The sequence below is a fragment of the Mustela lutreola genome, chromosome 8, assembly GCF_030435805.1.
Source record: "Mustela lutreola isolate mMusLut2 chromosome 8, mMusLut2.pri, whole genome shotgun sequence".
Taxonomy (NCBI): Eukaryota; Metazoa; Chordata; class Mammalia; order Carnivora; family Mustelidae; genus Mustela; species Mustela lutreola.
This window is the reverse complement of record NC_081297.1, coordinates 112,672,457-112,687,982: the sequence shown is the minus strand read 5'-3', so window position 1 is coordinate 112,687,982 and position 15,526 is coordinate 112,672,457. Positions and strand designations below refer to the sequence as shown.

The window sequence follows — 15,526 nt, the reverse complement described above, 5'->3', positions numbered from 1 at the left end:
AGTTTTCTTCTAATTGATTTTTAGTTTCATACCATTTTGGTCAGAAAAGATACTTGAGGGTGCCTGGGTGGCTCAGTGGGTTAAGCCGCTGCCTTCGGCTCGGGTCATGATCTCGGGGTCCTGGGATCGAGTCCGCATCGGGCTCTCTGCTCAGCGGGGAGCCTGCTTCCTCCTCTCTCTCTCCCTGCCTGCCTCTCTGCCTACTTGTGATCTCTCTCTGTCAAATAAGTAAATAAAATCTTAAAAAAAAAAAAAAGAAAAGATACTTGATATGATTTCAGTCTTAAATATTTTGAGGTTTATTTTGTGGCCTACCATGATCTGTTCTTGAGAATGTCCCATGCGCACTTGAAAAGAATGTATTTTGTTTTTAGATAGAGTGTTCTATACATATCTGTTAATTCTATCTGGTCTAATGTGACTTTCAAAGTCACTGTTTTCTTAATGATTTTTCTATCTGGATTATCTGTCCATTGATGTAAGTTAAGGTATTAAAAGTTCCCTACTATTATTGTATGATTTCAGTTTTGTCCTTTGTGTTTGTTAATACTTGCTTTTTATTTTTAGGTGCTCCTACGTTGGGTATATTGATATTTAAATTCTTATATTCTCTTTTTGGATTGATCTCTTTAACATTATGTAATGCCCTCTTTGTCTCTTTTTAGTCTTTGTTTTAAAGTCTGTTTTGTCTAATTTAAGTATTGCTACCCACCTTTTTTTTTTCTTCCATTGGAATTTTTTTTTCCATCCCTTTACTTTTAGTCTGTATGTGTCTTTAGATCTGAAATAATTCCTCGTGGGCAGCGTATGGTTGGGTCTTCTTTTTTTTTAGCCATGCAGTCATCCTGTATCCTTTGATTGGAGCATTTACATTTACAGGAATTACTGATAGGTATGTACTTTCATTTTTGTTCATTGTTTTCTGGCTATTTTCGTAGTTCTTATCTGTTCCTTTCTTCTCTTGCTTCCCTTGTCATTTGATGACTTTAGTAGTATGCTTGGATTCCTTTCTTTTTATTTTTCGTGTGTCCATTTTAAGTTTTGGTTTGTGGTTACCATGAGGTTTGTATGTAACATCTTATGTATACAACGGTCTGTCTTAATAGTCATCGCTTAAGTTAGATCACATTCTAAAAATACTTCATTTTTACTCCCTCCTCTACATTTTATGTATGTGACATATTTCACTACTTTTATTTCGTGTATCCTTTAATTTCTGTAGGTATAATTTATTTTGTTTTTTAACAAATACTTCTGTTTTTTAAGCTTCATATACTAGCCAGTGAAATTTTTTCCTTTTATAATTTTCTTATTTCTAGCTCTGGCCTTGCCTTTTCCACTTACGGAAGTCTCTTTAACATTTCTTATAAGGCTGGTTTAGTGGTGATGAAGTCCTTTAACTTTTTGTCTGGGAAACTCTTTATCCTTCTTTACTTCTTAATGATAACCTTTCTAAGTAATCTTGGTTGTAGGTTTTTTTTCAGAAGGTTCTAGGTTTTTTCCATGACAGTCTTATGTCATGCCATTCTCTTCTGGCCTGCAAAGTTTCTGCTGAAAAATAAGCTAACAGCCTTACAGGGTTTCCCTTGTACATAAGTAGTTGGTTTTAAGATTCTCTTTATCTTTAATTTTTGATGTTATGATTAATAAATATCTTGGTGTGGACCTCTTGGTTTCCTATTGTTTGGTGATCTGTGTACTTCCTGGATCTGGATATCTGTTCCCTTTCCCAGGTTAGGGAAGTTTTCAGTTATTATTTCTTAAAATAAGTTTTCTGCCTCTTTCTCTCTCTCTTCTCCTAAGACCTCTATACTGTTAATGTTAATATCTTTGGTATTGTTATAAATTCCCTTAACCTATCCTCATTTTTTAGTTCTTTTTTTTCTCTTGTTCAGCTTGGATGCTTTCTACTACCCAGTCTTCCAGATTGCAGATTCATTCTTTTGTATTCTCTAATCTGCTGCTGACTCTAGTATGTATTTTTCATTTCAGTTACTGTATTCTTCGGCTCTGATTGGTTCTTTTTTATATTTTCTTTTTCTTTGTTGAAATTCACCCTTAGTTCATCCATTCTTCTCTCAAGTCTGGTGAACATCTTTATGACCATGACTTAGAACCTATACCGGGTATATTGGTTATTTCCATTTTGTTTTGTTCTTTTTCAGAGGTTTTGTCTTATTCTTTCATTTGGAACATAGTTGTCTGTTTCCTCGTTTTGTGTTTGTTTCTCTGTATCACGTGGGTCAGCCATGTCTCCTGGTTTTGAAAGTAGTGGCTTGTGGTTTTGAGGTGCCCTGTAACACAACCCTTCCCCCCACCCTATTAACAAAACCAGGCGCTCCAGCATAGGGGATGGGATCCCCTGTGTAAGCTGTGTGTACCTTCCTCTTGTAACTAGGCCTTGATCTGGGGGCATTAGTGGGTGGGCTGGCCCTCAGCCCAGCTGGCTACAGTGATCAGCTGCACCTACTACAGTTGCACTGCTGGGCAGTGCTGGTCCCCAGTGCAGCTGACTGAGAAGCCTGACTGTAGCTGCTGTGGGTAGGCTGGTGGGTGGGACTGGCTCTCCCCGTCCCCAGGACAGGAGTAGTTTTGAAAGTGTTCTAGGACCCCCACCCCAGTGCTGCCCACTAGGTGTGATGGAGCAGTAATCATTTTCTGGGGACACAAGTTTTGACGAAGGCTGCCCATCAGGTGTTGCAGAGCAGGAGCCACTTTGAAGGGGTGCCTGCCAGCATGAGTGGATTGAGCAGGGAGCATCCACGGGCAAAGCTGGGGTGGGGTAAGCATTGCTAGCAAGGTAGATAGAGGGTGTCAGAACTGGCCCTTATGTCTGGCCAACTAGGCAGAAGGGGGTTGGAAATGGTGCTAACTAGTACCTTCTTCCCTAGAGAGAATCCCTGCAGATACCAGACCCTCAAGCACATGCTCTCAAATTAGTAAGTGAAAATCTTCATGTATAACCCAGGTGCTTTTCAAACTGCTGCTTCAGCACAGGGTCTCTATACAAATCATAGTACGCTGGCCCTTTGAAAGTGGAATATCCGTTTCCTTTAGTCTTCTGACTCTTTCAGAGTTAAGCCCATTCATTTTCAAAGTTACTGGAGTTAATCCCTTCTTATTTTCAAAGCCAGATGTTACAGGGATTCATCTTCCCCATGCAGGTCCCCAGAGTAGGGGTTGCCCACTGTGAGGCATGATGGGCCTTGTACCTCGAGGAGGAGTTCTGTACCTATGATAATCCTCTCATTTGTGGGTTGCCATATACCAGCTTTGGTACTCAACTGCCTCTCTGCCCCGCCTGCCCTTCTCCAGGGGGCTTCTGTATGTTTTTTTTTTAGCAATGGAAGATCTGTTCTGCTAATTTTCAGGTGGTTTTCAGAGTGAGTTTTTACATTATATGTAGCTGTTGCCTCAGTGTGTCCATGGAGGGAGGTAAACTCAGGATTCTCCTACCTCACCATCTACCTAGAACTCCTTAAGATGCTTTACATTCCATTTTCATGAATATGATTATATAATATACATAACAATTAGTTACATCTCAAGTGATGTTTGCTAGAAGTTGTGCTTTGGCTTATCAAATTGTAACATTCATTCAAAATTTTATTTTTTTTCCTTATCCCTGATTGTATATATGCGTAACATTGCTATTCATATACAGGAGAAAGAATAACTGTAGTGTAGCACAGTTAACACGAAATTTATGCTGTTTCAATAGAACATTTTACTATGGAAGGACAAACATAATCTGTTTGGGTTTTTCCAGCCTCGGGTTTGTTTTGTTGTTGTTGTTTTTTTTGTTTTGTTTTGTTTTGTTTTGTTTTTCTTTTTCTTTTAATTTTTAATACAGAAAATTCAAATGTACAAAAGTAACAGAGAAGTATAATGACCCCACCCCAGATATCCCCACACTTCCCAAATCCCATATTATTTGAAGAAAATCTATAGAATATCATTTCATCTAAAAATTTTAATTTGTACTTTCAAGAGGAAAAGATTTTTTAAAAATTACCAGAATTAATATTTTTTAATAAAAGTAATCACAGTATGTATACCATACAGCAAATGATCACAATACTGTGATCACATTTATTGTTAAGTAAGTTAACTGTAAATCCTTAATATTTAATATCCAGTTTTCATATCCATTCAACTTATATATGCCATAAGTGGTTTGTTGTAGTTTTATACTTTGCTGGTTTGATTGGAATATAGTAGGGGTTATGCATTATGAATAGTACATCTTTAATGCCTCTTTTAATCGGTTTCTCCTTCCATCTCATTTTTTTCCTTACAGTTATTTTTGAATGAACTTGGGTTATCATATCCCAGAAGTGTTGTTTAACACATTAATGTGGTTTTTTATATTTCCTATAAATTGGTAACTGCCATTTTACCAACTGGTAACTACCAGGTAGAGAATTGATCCCATTGTGGTTCAAAAATTCTTTTGGCAAGGTATCTTTGTTCATCTCATCAAGAAGAATATGATATCTTTTTAATAAGTCGCTGTATTAGGAAATTCATAGTCAAAGCTGTGTTTGTTAAACAGTATTTATTTTTCCCCGGTTTTATTCAGACCAGCTCTCCCTTCAGAACTTTACTTTCTGGAATATCCTTAACTTTGCATTGTAAGGATTTTTCCTGGGATTCAAATTGGCAGTACTCATCTTTTTAATTTGAACCTGCATTAAATTGTATTCTAATTAGCCATCAGAGGACAGGTCTTCTTTCCCCATCTTAGCTACATTTGAAGCTATATCAGCTTCAAATACATACAAAAAGAACCAAGAGCTCTGTCAAAGGAAGGGTATTATGTAGTTAGGCAGCTTTTTAACCTCTTGTATTAGTAGCCCCCCCCCCCTTTTTGATTACTACTTTTAGGACCTGTGAACTTTCCCACTTTTTAAATTTCCAGTTTCAATGTTTTCCCATGAAACTGCAGTTTTTAAAAACAATCATTTCATGAGGTGGAATTCATATTTTTATATTAACATTTATATTAATAAAACTAACAACAGCACCACTGATTTTGCCTGATTTCTATTTAGTGTGCTGTAAACTCCCAAGAAATTTCCAGATATTGATAAACTACCTAAATATAATAGGACTTCTGCATAAATCTTGACAAGCTTATAGAATCCCAACTTTTCTTACTTAATATAATGAATTTCCTATTTTTGCTGCCCCATTATAGTGGAGTGTCTAAATAGTACATTTTAACTATTAAAGCACATGCAGTATCATTACAGTATAAAATGTAATACCTTCTGCTAAGCCTCCAGTTTCCTCACCCCCACTGTGAATGTGTTTCCTAAATCATGTTTTTAGGTAGATGATCTTTTTTCACCATGCATGTTAACCTGCTTAGATTGTGTCATGCAGACAAAATAAGGCTTCTTCAAAACAGGATAGAAAAATTCCCACTTAAAGATTAGTTTTCCTTTTGATTTGTTTCCTGGTAGATTTTTCTCAAGGGTTGTTTCAAATTAGAAAAGCCCTGGGGCATCTGGGTGGCTCAGTTGGTTAAGCAACTGACTCTTGATTTCCATGGAGACCTGATCTCAGGGTCATGAGATTGAACCCCACATCAGGCTTCCAGCTCAGCAGGGAGTCTGCTTGAGCTTCTCTCTGCCTCTCCCATCCCCACCACATATCCCCCACCTCTTACTTGCATGCTCTCTCTCAAATAAATCTTTTTTAAAAAATTAGAAAAGCCTTAAAAAATTTAAGTATCAAGTGTTTGATATTTATTTTTACTTTTCTAAAGTAAATTGACAATGTATTTTAGAGCGATGAAAATGAACAAGAGCAACAATCAGATACAGAAGAAGGATCCAATAAGAAAGAAACTCAGGTAAAAAGCATTTGTGTTTAGAAGTATTCGTATTTTTTAAGGATTGCTATTTGCTTGTGTTTGTATTTATTCATGGAAGACAGTTACTGCACACTGTTCCCGCATGCTGGGGATAGACTTAGAGCTTCTCTGGGGTCAGGGGTAAATGGACTGGAAGGGACACAAAGAATATTTTAGAGACAATGGAAATATTCTGGATCTTGATTATAATGGTGATTTTCTGGATATATACAGCTGTCAAACTTACCAAACTGCATACCCTAAGTGAATAGTTTATTATATATAAATTAATCTTCAGAGTTGAAAAGAAAAAAAAAGTAAGGGATATCGAGAAGTAGTGGAGGGCAAAGTTAACTTCTAGAGAAGACAGTAAGTAGGTCTTTTTAACTTTCTTGACATTCGTTTAGAAATTTAGTGCTCTAAAGGACTTTTATATTATCAGAACTTACTGTACCAACAGTCTTCTCCAAAAAGGCATTTTTTCCTCCTCAGTAGTGATGAAGAAACTAAGGCAAGTTTGAATGACTTAAAGGGTTACATAACTAGCAAATTCTGAAAGTTTCTTCCCACTGTTTTTCCCCCTCTATTCCCTATTGTTTGGCTGCGGAGAAAGCTGACATGCTTTAAAGACCTCTATTCACATAAGGGTAGAGCCATATAATATGAATTAGTTCTAATCTTCTAAGCTTAGCAGTATCTAACCTGAAATGGCATTCTGTCATATCATCTTTATTTTTTACTTGGAGTTCCTAAATAGAGGTATTGAAATTCTTTTCAGTCAGCAAGGATGTACATTAATATGAAGCGACCAGAAGTTGGTTACTTGTGCTATGTGACTGTGGATGTTACTTTTAGGGCCAAGTTTGCTATTTGGTCCTGAAAGGTACTTTTATTTTATAAATAGGTACCCAGACAGATAATAAAGAATTAATTACTTCCAAGGGTAAATTATTTGCAGGGTGAAGTTTTATCACCTTTAAACCCTTTGCCTCTCAGTTGTTAGCATCCCCCAATTCCCCTGTATCTTGTGTTTATTATATTCTGTAAACCTGACCGTTGTCTTCCTTTCCCAGTGGTGAATTCCCATCTTTCAAGGGAAAAATACTAGGAAAACAAGAGGGAATGGGTTAGTAAACATATCACACAGACCTCACATCCCACCAGGCTGGGATAGAAGGGAAAAGGTTTTCTGACTTCGAGTTGTGACTTTGAAGCATATTGCTTCTTGTGTTTAAATTTTCCTGTTAAAGTTATACATGAGATCCATTAAGACTGAGTAGAAAATTGTTTGTAGGGAGAAACATTTTCCTAGTTCCAAACAGTTTAAATAGGTTTGTTCATTTTAAATAAGGGGTTATTTAGCTCTTGTTTTTGTGCTAGCATTCAGTTACAAGTAACAGAAAACCCAACTGAAATCAAATTGAACAAAGAATTTGTTATGCTCCTGTTGTATTACACAACCCTCTATGTCAGCTTCATCCTCAAGCAGGTATACCTCACCGGGCTGGGATTTATAATAATTGGCTTGGACTAGGCAAAGTCTACCACTAGGGTAGTGCAGCCATTTTACTACTAACGTGGGCTGTATACCATCTCACTTAAACCAGTTGACTGGTACACTGTGAGGAAAAGGAAGAATGGAAGTTAACGAGTCTTTACAGTAAACTAGAAAAGTGCTTCTGGCCATTAGATATGCCACTCTCTTTTAAAAGCTTGTGGCATCGGGGATGCCTGGGTGGCTCAGTCAGTTAAACATCTGTCTCCAGCTCCGGGAATGATCCCAGGGTGCTGGGATCGAGTCCCTCACGAGGCTTCTTGCTCATTGAGGAGCCTGCTTCTCTCTCTCTCTTCTGCTCCCGCTGCTGTGTGCCTGCTCACTCACCCTCTCTCTCTCTGATGAATAAATAAATAAAATCTTTAAAGGAGGGGGCGGGGCTCCTGGGTGGCTCAGTTGATAAGCATCTGCCTTCCGCTGGTCCTGGGATTCAGCCTCCCCACATTGGGCTTCCTGCTGAGCAGGAAGCCCGCTTCTCCCTCTCCTACTCCGCCTGCTTGTGTTCCCTTTCTGTGTCTCTGTTTATCAAATAAATAAGTAACATCCTAAAAAAAAAAATTGTAGCATCAGCCCCTGCTTTTCCTTGTAAAAGTATTAGCAAAATTCTTCTGTGCATTTTCTGAAGTAAATAATGTCATCACCTCAGAAGTGTGTTTGATAATAGAACTTCCATTCAGGTTATAGAATCCAAGTTAACCACATTAAAAAATGGCATTGGGTCGTGTACTTTTTTGCTTCAAAGGTAAGCAAATAGTAAATTTCAAAAAGTTCCTCCAAATTCAGAATTGCATGTGAAACTCAAGCTGTCTACCTTCAGAATATAAATTAAAAGAAATTAAGATTAAACTTTATCACAGAAAATTGCATGATTTTATCATAACATTTGTTGTTATTAGAATTATATATTATTAGAATCATGTGTTACAACATTCTTTCTAAAAATAGGACTTCTGTTGCTTTGGCTATTGTGATTTGCTTTCATTAAGTTATTGTATAATAAAACTTCAATCATGCAAAGGATATTAGTAATCAAGAATTTAAGGGGTGCCTGGGTGGTGCAGTGGGTTAAGCCTCTGCCATCTGCTCAAGTCATGATCTCAATGTCCTGGGATAGAGCCCTGTATGGGGCTCTCTGCTCAGCAGGGAGCCTGCTTCCCCCTCTCTCTCTGCCTGCCTCTCTGCCTACTTGTGATCTCTGTCTGTCAAATAAATAAATAAAATCTTTAAAAAAAAAAAAAGGATTTAAGTATGACACCAAGGCAAGAAAAAAGAAAAGATTAACAGATTTAATTATTTAAACATATAAAACTAGAATACGACAGAAGTGATACCCTTCTTAAAGTGAGACACATTTGCTCAGTTAAAAGTGAATAATCTTGGCATCTATCATACTTTAAAGTTTAGTATTTATATTATGAAAAACTCTAGGAAAAGAGAGACAGAATACATGAAACTTAAAATTTTACAAAAGAAGAAATACAAGTGGCCAATAAGCTTGAAAATGCATTTAATTTTACTAATAACCAAAGACATGACAATTAATATAAAAAAGTAAAATTGGCAAAGGCTAGTAGTGCTCAGATTTGGTATGATCACTATTGAAATAGTATTTTTATATAAGGTTTTGGAACTGTAACAAATTCATCCTTTACAGAAATTAGTTTAACAGTACAAATCAGAAATTCATACATGGATATCAATACAAAAAAGGTAACAGTAGTTATCTAGAGGGTTGGAGGCCAGGGGAGTTATAGAGGAACTTTTTAGGCTGTGGTACTTTTAGATAAGCTTATGGTTCTGTAATTAAGTTTATTTTTACTTTGAAAAAATAATTTTGAAATACAGGGAGCAAGAACATTGCTATATGAAATAAGGACATACGCTAAATGAAATAGGCTAGTCCTGAAATAGACATAATGTATGATCCCACTTATATGAGGTATCTAGTCAAACTCTTAGAAAGTAGAATTGTTTCTAGGGGTGAGGGTAGAAGAATATGGGGAGTTGTTCAATGTGTATAAAGTTTGTTTTGCAAGATAAGAATATTCTAGAGCTGTGTTGCACAACAATGTGAATATGTTAACGCTATTGAGCTGTACTCAGAGTAGTTTAGATGGTAACTTTTATGTCATGTGTTTTTATTACAGTCTCAAAAATGTAACAAATAACAATGATAGCACCATAATTTTTAAAGACAAAGAAATGGAATTTGAGTTATTTCTGTGACTGCCTAGAGTTTTGTTTGTTTGTTTGTTTTTTAATTTAAATCAGTGAACCAGAGTGCAAGTTGTGAGATGAATGGTGATGTTTCCATTTGATATTTACACATTTTACTTCATACATGATATTTTTCTAAATTTGAGTAATATCTCTTGGTTTTTTTGGTTCTGGGTTTTTTTTTTTTAATTGAGATATAATTGACATACAATATTGTATTAGTTTTAGGTGTTCAACGTAGTGATTCATTATTTGTATATATTGGAAAATGATCACCACAGTAAGTCTAGTTAATATCCATTCCCACACATAGTTACATTTTCCCCCGTGATAAGAACTTTCAAAGTCTATTCGCTTAGCAGTATTTGAATTTGAATCTCTTGAAAGCTGAAATTTAACTCAAAATTGTTATTGTCATAAAACTAACGAACAAATCAATGAAATAAAGCATTATTACATCAAAAACTAGGAAGCAAGTACAAAATTAAAATTGGTTTTGCAAAGGAAATTTAAGTAGACTAAATAGACTAAGGCATTTTTAGTCCAAATGAGATTTTTAACAATCCCAAAGGAACCCAATAATTTTACAGTGCATTCAAAGATAAATGTAATGGAAAAATACAAATACCTAATTCATAAATTTAACGAACCATTTTTGGATAGTTGCCTTATAGAAAAGTATAGTTTGAGCAAGAGCTTTTTTTTTTTTTAAGATCTTATTTATTTGACAGAGAGAGATCACAAGTAGGCAGAGAAGCAGGCAGAGGGGGAGGGGGAAGCAGACCCCCTCCAGGACCCTGGGATCATGACCTGAGCTGAAAGCAGAGGTTTAACTCACTGAGCCACCTAGGTGACCCAAGCAAGAGCTTTAATAGAAAGGGAAAGAGCTCAACATGACCACCCCCCACCAAAAAAACACACCTGCTTTGTCCTGAACTAAGATTCTTTTACTCTAATAATTTCACCATTTGGATGAGCAGAATTATGAAACAGTGTTAAAGTATACCATTTGCTTGAGAAAATTAAGTCCTAATTTCCTGTCTCCAATTGCTAAACTTTGATGGAATTTATAGACTTATAGCTGGATTTCTAGAAAGTAAATTTTAAACGTAATTATGTGTATAGTATTGTACATAAAATACCTAAGGTATTCAGTTGTTTGCCTCTCATGTTACTGCCTCAAAAACAGAAAAATAGTTGCTTTGTGATAACACATAGTAAACTTGACATTTCTTAATATAAATAAACATATTACTTTCTCCTGGGTAGGTAGAAGTAGGAGATATATGTCTTAGCCTTTCTTTTTCCCTTCCCATTAAAATATTGTATGGTGGCATTTATAGGAATTTGTAAACAATGATCATAAATAGTGAAGTGTATTTATATGGTTATTGTGCATGAAAAATATATAGTGACTCTGTTTTAGAACTTCTGAACCATCACATTAAAGTTAAAAAATATATAATAAATAGATAAGTTAGTTTAAAAGTGTGAAAATAGTATAAATGTTAAATTTACTTCATCGGTCAAGTTACTTTAATAAGAGTATAAAAATTTAATATACCTCTGTCTTTCTCTTTCTTTTCTAGACGGATTCCATTTCTAGGTATGTTTTACATTTTTACTGACTTTTTTCTTATTTTTATTCTGTGTTGCTTAGTATTTACAGATTTTGTGAGTTAGAATTACTTAAATAATAAAAATCTATAGATGTTTAGATGACCTAATAACTGTTACCAGCTTTCTTTGTCAAAGCCTTTACTTCTAGTTCAGTAGTCATAGTAAGTCACTAAAAAAATTTTTTTCTTAAATCCTTAAAACAGTGATAACTTTTTAAGTTTTAAGCTTCCTAAATTATGTTAATATTAACTATGTCATTATTAACATCAGAGGCTGATGAAACTCACCGGAAATTTATTTGATTGAGTGTTCTGCATCTTCTCTCTGATCCCTGCTTTAGATAAAAGAAGAACAAAGAAGACACTAAAAACTGTCATCTAGCTCAAAATTATTCACCTTTTAGAGAACCTCCATAGTGTCCTTAAGTCTAATCTCCATTCCATTTCTCTTGCTCATAATATTTAACCAAAACCTTGTAAAACCAAAAACAGATTTTTATATATTAATGATTCTATTGAAATGTAGAGGCGATAGCATTTATCAGGAAAAGGTAAACTGAATTCATAACAAGATAATAAGAAAATTCACATGTGCAAATGAGATATGTTCTTTCTGTTCAGGGCAGACCTACTATCTATCAGTTTGGATAGAGGAGTTTATCAAATCTGAGCTGTTAATAATTTTTAAACAATTAAATGCCACTTAAAATGCTACCAATTAAACTATGATACACCATCAGTTTATAAGCCATGTTCTGATTTCAAAGATTTTAAAATGTAGAAAACGTGTGCAGTTTAAAATTGTTGAAATAACTTATCGTGTGAAACCAGTTCTGACTTTTTACATATAGATGTATTGACTCTCTTCCTCAAATAATAGAAACTAATAGTATTATAAATAACTTTGCATTTATTACCACAGATACAGATGATAATAGATGAAAGAGAATGTTATCTACTATTTTGGAATATCAAGTTAAAATATACTAAGTTGCATGTTAATAAAAGCCTATAATAAAGATTTTGACTTTAACTCATCTTTTAAAGATACGAAAGCAGTTCCACATCAGCTGGTGATCGGTATGATTCCTTGCTGGGTCGCTGTGGATCATACAGTTACTTAGAAGAAAGAAAACCTTATAGTAGCAGGCTAGAAAAGGATGACTCCACTGACTTTAAAAAGGTACTTGGATTACTTAATTATTTAACTGTGTAATTAAAAATAGTCTTTTGTGTTAGTATATTTATGTTTGGATATTATTCCTGGAAACTCATAATGAAATCAGTGTTTTACTTTAATTTTCAGTTTGGAACACTAAATGGTAGCTGTTCGTTTTTTTTAAAAGGAAGAGACTTTATATCACACTTAAGTGTCTCAGGCCAGTACTGTGATGCTGTGACTGAGCTGAAAAGAGGCATGGGCACAGGGTGGGCAGGAGGGTTGTGTGTGCATGTACACTCACACAAGCATGCACACCCACTTTTTTTTTTACCTATTTGTCAATAAAAGGCAGCTAAACAAAGAACAAAGCTTTTCTTAGGATCATACAGTTTTTCCTAGGTAACTAAAAAACTTGTGGTACTGTAAGTACTATTACATCTTAACGATGAAAATAACAATGAAAGAAGTCCTGGAAATTCAACAGTCTAGTATTCTTACTCTCATAATTCCTAATGTTATGAGCTTAGAATAAACCTGATGAAGTTTGTTGGGGGGAAAAGAAGGCTTGTGATATGTGTACATGTTCCCCCAAGTAGTTGGCAACTATTTGAATGGGTGTCTTATAAGCTAAGTCAGCAAAAAAAGGAAAGTAGGGGGTCAGTTTACATTATGTATAAGGTTGTCATTTATTCAGTAAAGAACTAAACACTGAATTGTCCTAAGTAGTGAGCTTCTACTCGTGAGTAGTAGAGTTGGAGATACTGTCCTGCTCTTATGGATATTTTCCATGTAATGGGAGAGACCAACATGATCATACAGCCATATTAACAAATATATAACTTAGAAATTGAAAGAATTACCTGAAGTAAAGAATCTATTTCATAAGAGTTTATAACAAAGGAAAGTGGCAGGGCCTAAAGATAGAATTCCTAAAGAAGTGAAGCTTCAGAAGCGAATCATAGAAGGACAATTAGTTAACTAGCAAAATGGAAGAAAACCTATTCTAGATGGAGTGAAATAGGAAGACATAGACCTGGTGGAAAGGCACAAGATGCATTGAAGTAATTAAATTTTCAGTGTGCCAGTAGAGCAGAAGGGATGGTAGTGTGAGGATGCACTCAGCTATAAAGCCCAGGACCAAACCATACAGTGCTTTTCAGGCTATTTTAAGGGTATCTTTATTCTGAGAACACTGGGAAGCTATTCAGGGGTTTCTAACGTCAGGGTTAATGGAATGGTTGGCATATGAAGTTGAGATTATTTTAAAAAGTTACCTCTTAACTTGCTACATATAGGACAAATTAGAGGGAGGTCAGAAAAATAATTCTAGTATTAAGAGATGATTTTAACCATCTATACTAGTAGTAAGTAGAGATGGGGGCAAAAGAAGTAGTAGAGTCAAATGTTAAGAAAGTATTCAAGAAGTATTTCACTTTCCTTCAAATATTAGTAAAAACAGTACAGTTACAATGATCAATACAACTGCTGTTCCATGTCAGGGTCAGGAATTCAAGAGAGAATGATAGGCAGAGGAGCTTATGGACCCCAGATGAAGATCACAGTGTCTCCTCAGCTCTAGCTAAAGTTGCTCTGCAGTATGTGATCCCTCTTTATCATATAACTGAATTTTGTTTAATGGAAAGAGAAAAGTTAGATTTGTCAGTGAAGTCTTAAATACTGGAACTAGTATGTTAATGAATGTGCATGAGGCAGATACATACATAACCAAAATTTTTTGCCTTGCAACCATAAAACATTAAAATATTTTGAATGTATCCTTTAATGGCTCATGTGTTACATTCTTTGTTTTAATACTGCAAAGTAATCAGTGGAAAATCTTAAAATATTAAGAGAACAGAAAAATAATTTGTTGTTCTGCCCTAATTTTTGTAGCTTTATGAACAAATTCTAGCTGAAAATGAAAAGCTGAAAGCACAGCTACATGATACAAATATGGAACTGACCGATCTTAAATTACAATTGGAAAAGGCTACCCAGGTTTGTACTTTTTCTCTATGTTACCCTTAAAAAAAATGGTTTTGATTTATTCTGTCTAAAAAATTAGATTGAAATATTCTCAGGTGTTTCTTCAAAACATGAGTTTGGTTACTGATAATACCTTCTTAATAAGGGATCAAAATAATACAGATTACTGATAACTTCACTTCTTTCTACAATAAATTAAAAATACAGAAATAAAACCTTGTAACGGAAAGTTAAAATATTTTTAAGCCAAAAATACCTATGTTAAAGGGCTTAAATGCTTATTTCTAGCATACCAAATGCAGCAAGGTATTAAAAGTATCTATGCAGAATCTTCTTAAAGCCATTAAAAAATTTTATAATCATTTTTATTCATTATAAATATTTCCTGTTTGTTCCCAAAATTAATTTGATATACTAATGCTGGAAGAAAATAGTTTGTCATTAATTCTTTTTACTTACCTTCTTTGCAGCAGCCTACAGGAGACCATTTTAGACAAGAAAATTGAGATAGCCAAGCAAAATTCACAACCATACACATATGATCTAGGCTATGTATGATCTAGGAATTTTTTCCCAAGCTTTTTCCATGGAATGTGGGAGACAGTAATCGTAGGAGATAGTAGTAGGCACATTCCTTCCTCATTCTCCACCTGTCCCCCTTAAAAGAAGTAGTTTTGTGACCCAACTATTTCATGGGAAATACTATACTACATCTTAGAGATTTTAGAGGTTACTATTCATGAGTTAAAAGGCACGAAACAGTCCTGTAATTTTTAAGAAAACAAACTTGTTTAATTTTAACATAAGACTTTGTAGTATAAACATATTTCTGCAGTTCAGCTTTTGGAATCCAGTTTTAAATCACTCATCTAGAAATGACATCTTTGGTTCTATAAATGAGACTGTATACAGTCTTTGGGCATTCTTTTACATTCATCTTTCTTATAATTTTTTAAGTTAACTCTCTATGTTGAACTTACACTGGTTACCAGGTCCCCTTTTTATTGTTGTTAACAGCTATTGCATTGTAAAGCAGTTGTTTATGCACAATGGAGCCTTTGCTAAAATTCCAGGCGTTAAGCTAACCTTAAGAAGTTAAGAAGGCTCTACAGATTCCATCAGTTGAT

General features: G+C 34.8%; 1 protein-coding gene across 5 annotated transcripts in view; it reads left to right on the top strand.

Annotated features, from left to right (window-relative positions):
* PPP1R12A (protein phosphatase 1 regulatory subunit 12A) overlaps nucleotides 1-15,526 on the top strand; it is a 151,557-nt gene that overhangs the window by 124,683 nt on the left and 11,348 nt on the right. For all 5 annotated transcript variants that reach the window (XM_059186418.1, XM_059186416.1, XM_059186417.1 and 2 more), the window contains 4 exons: nucleotides 5,795-5,860; nucleotides 11,222-11,238; nucleotides 12,299-12,434; nucleotides 14,307-14,411. In XM_059186418.1, the coding sequence (XP_059042401.1) occupies nucleotides 5,795-5,860; nucleotides 11,222-11,238; nucleotides 12,299-12,434; nucleotides 14,307-14,411 (324 nt within the window). The remainder of the gene's footprint in view (nucleotides 1-5,794; nucleotides 5,861-11,221; nucleotides 11,239-12,298; nucleotides 12,435-14,306; nucleotides 14,412-15,526) is intronic.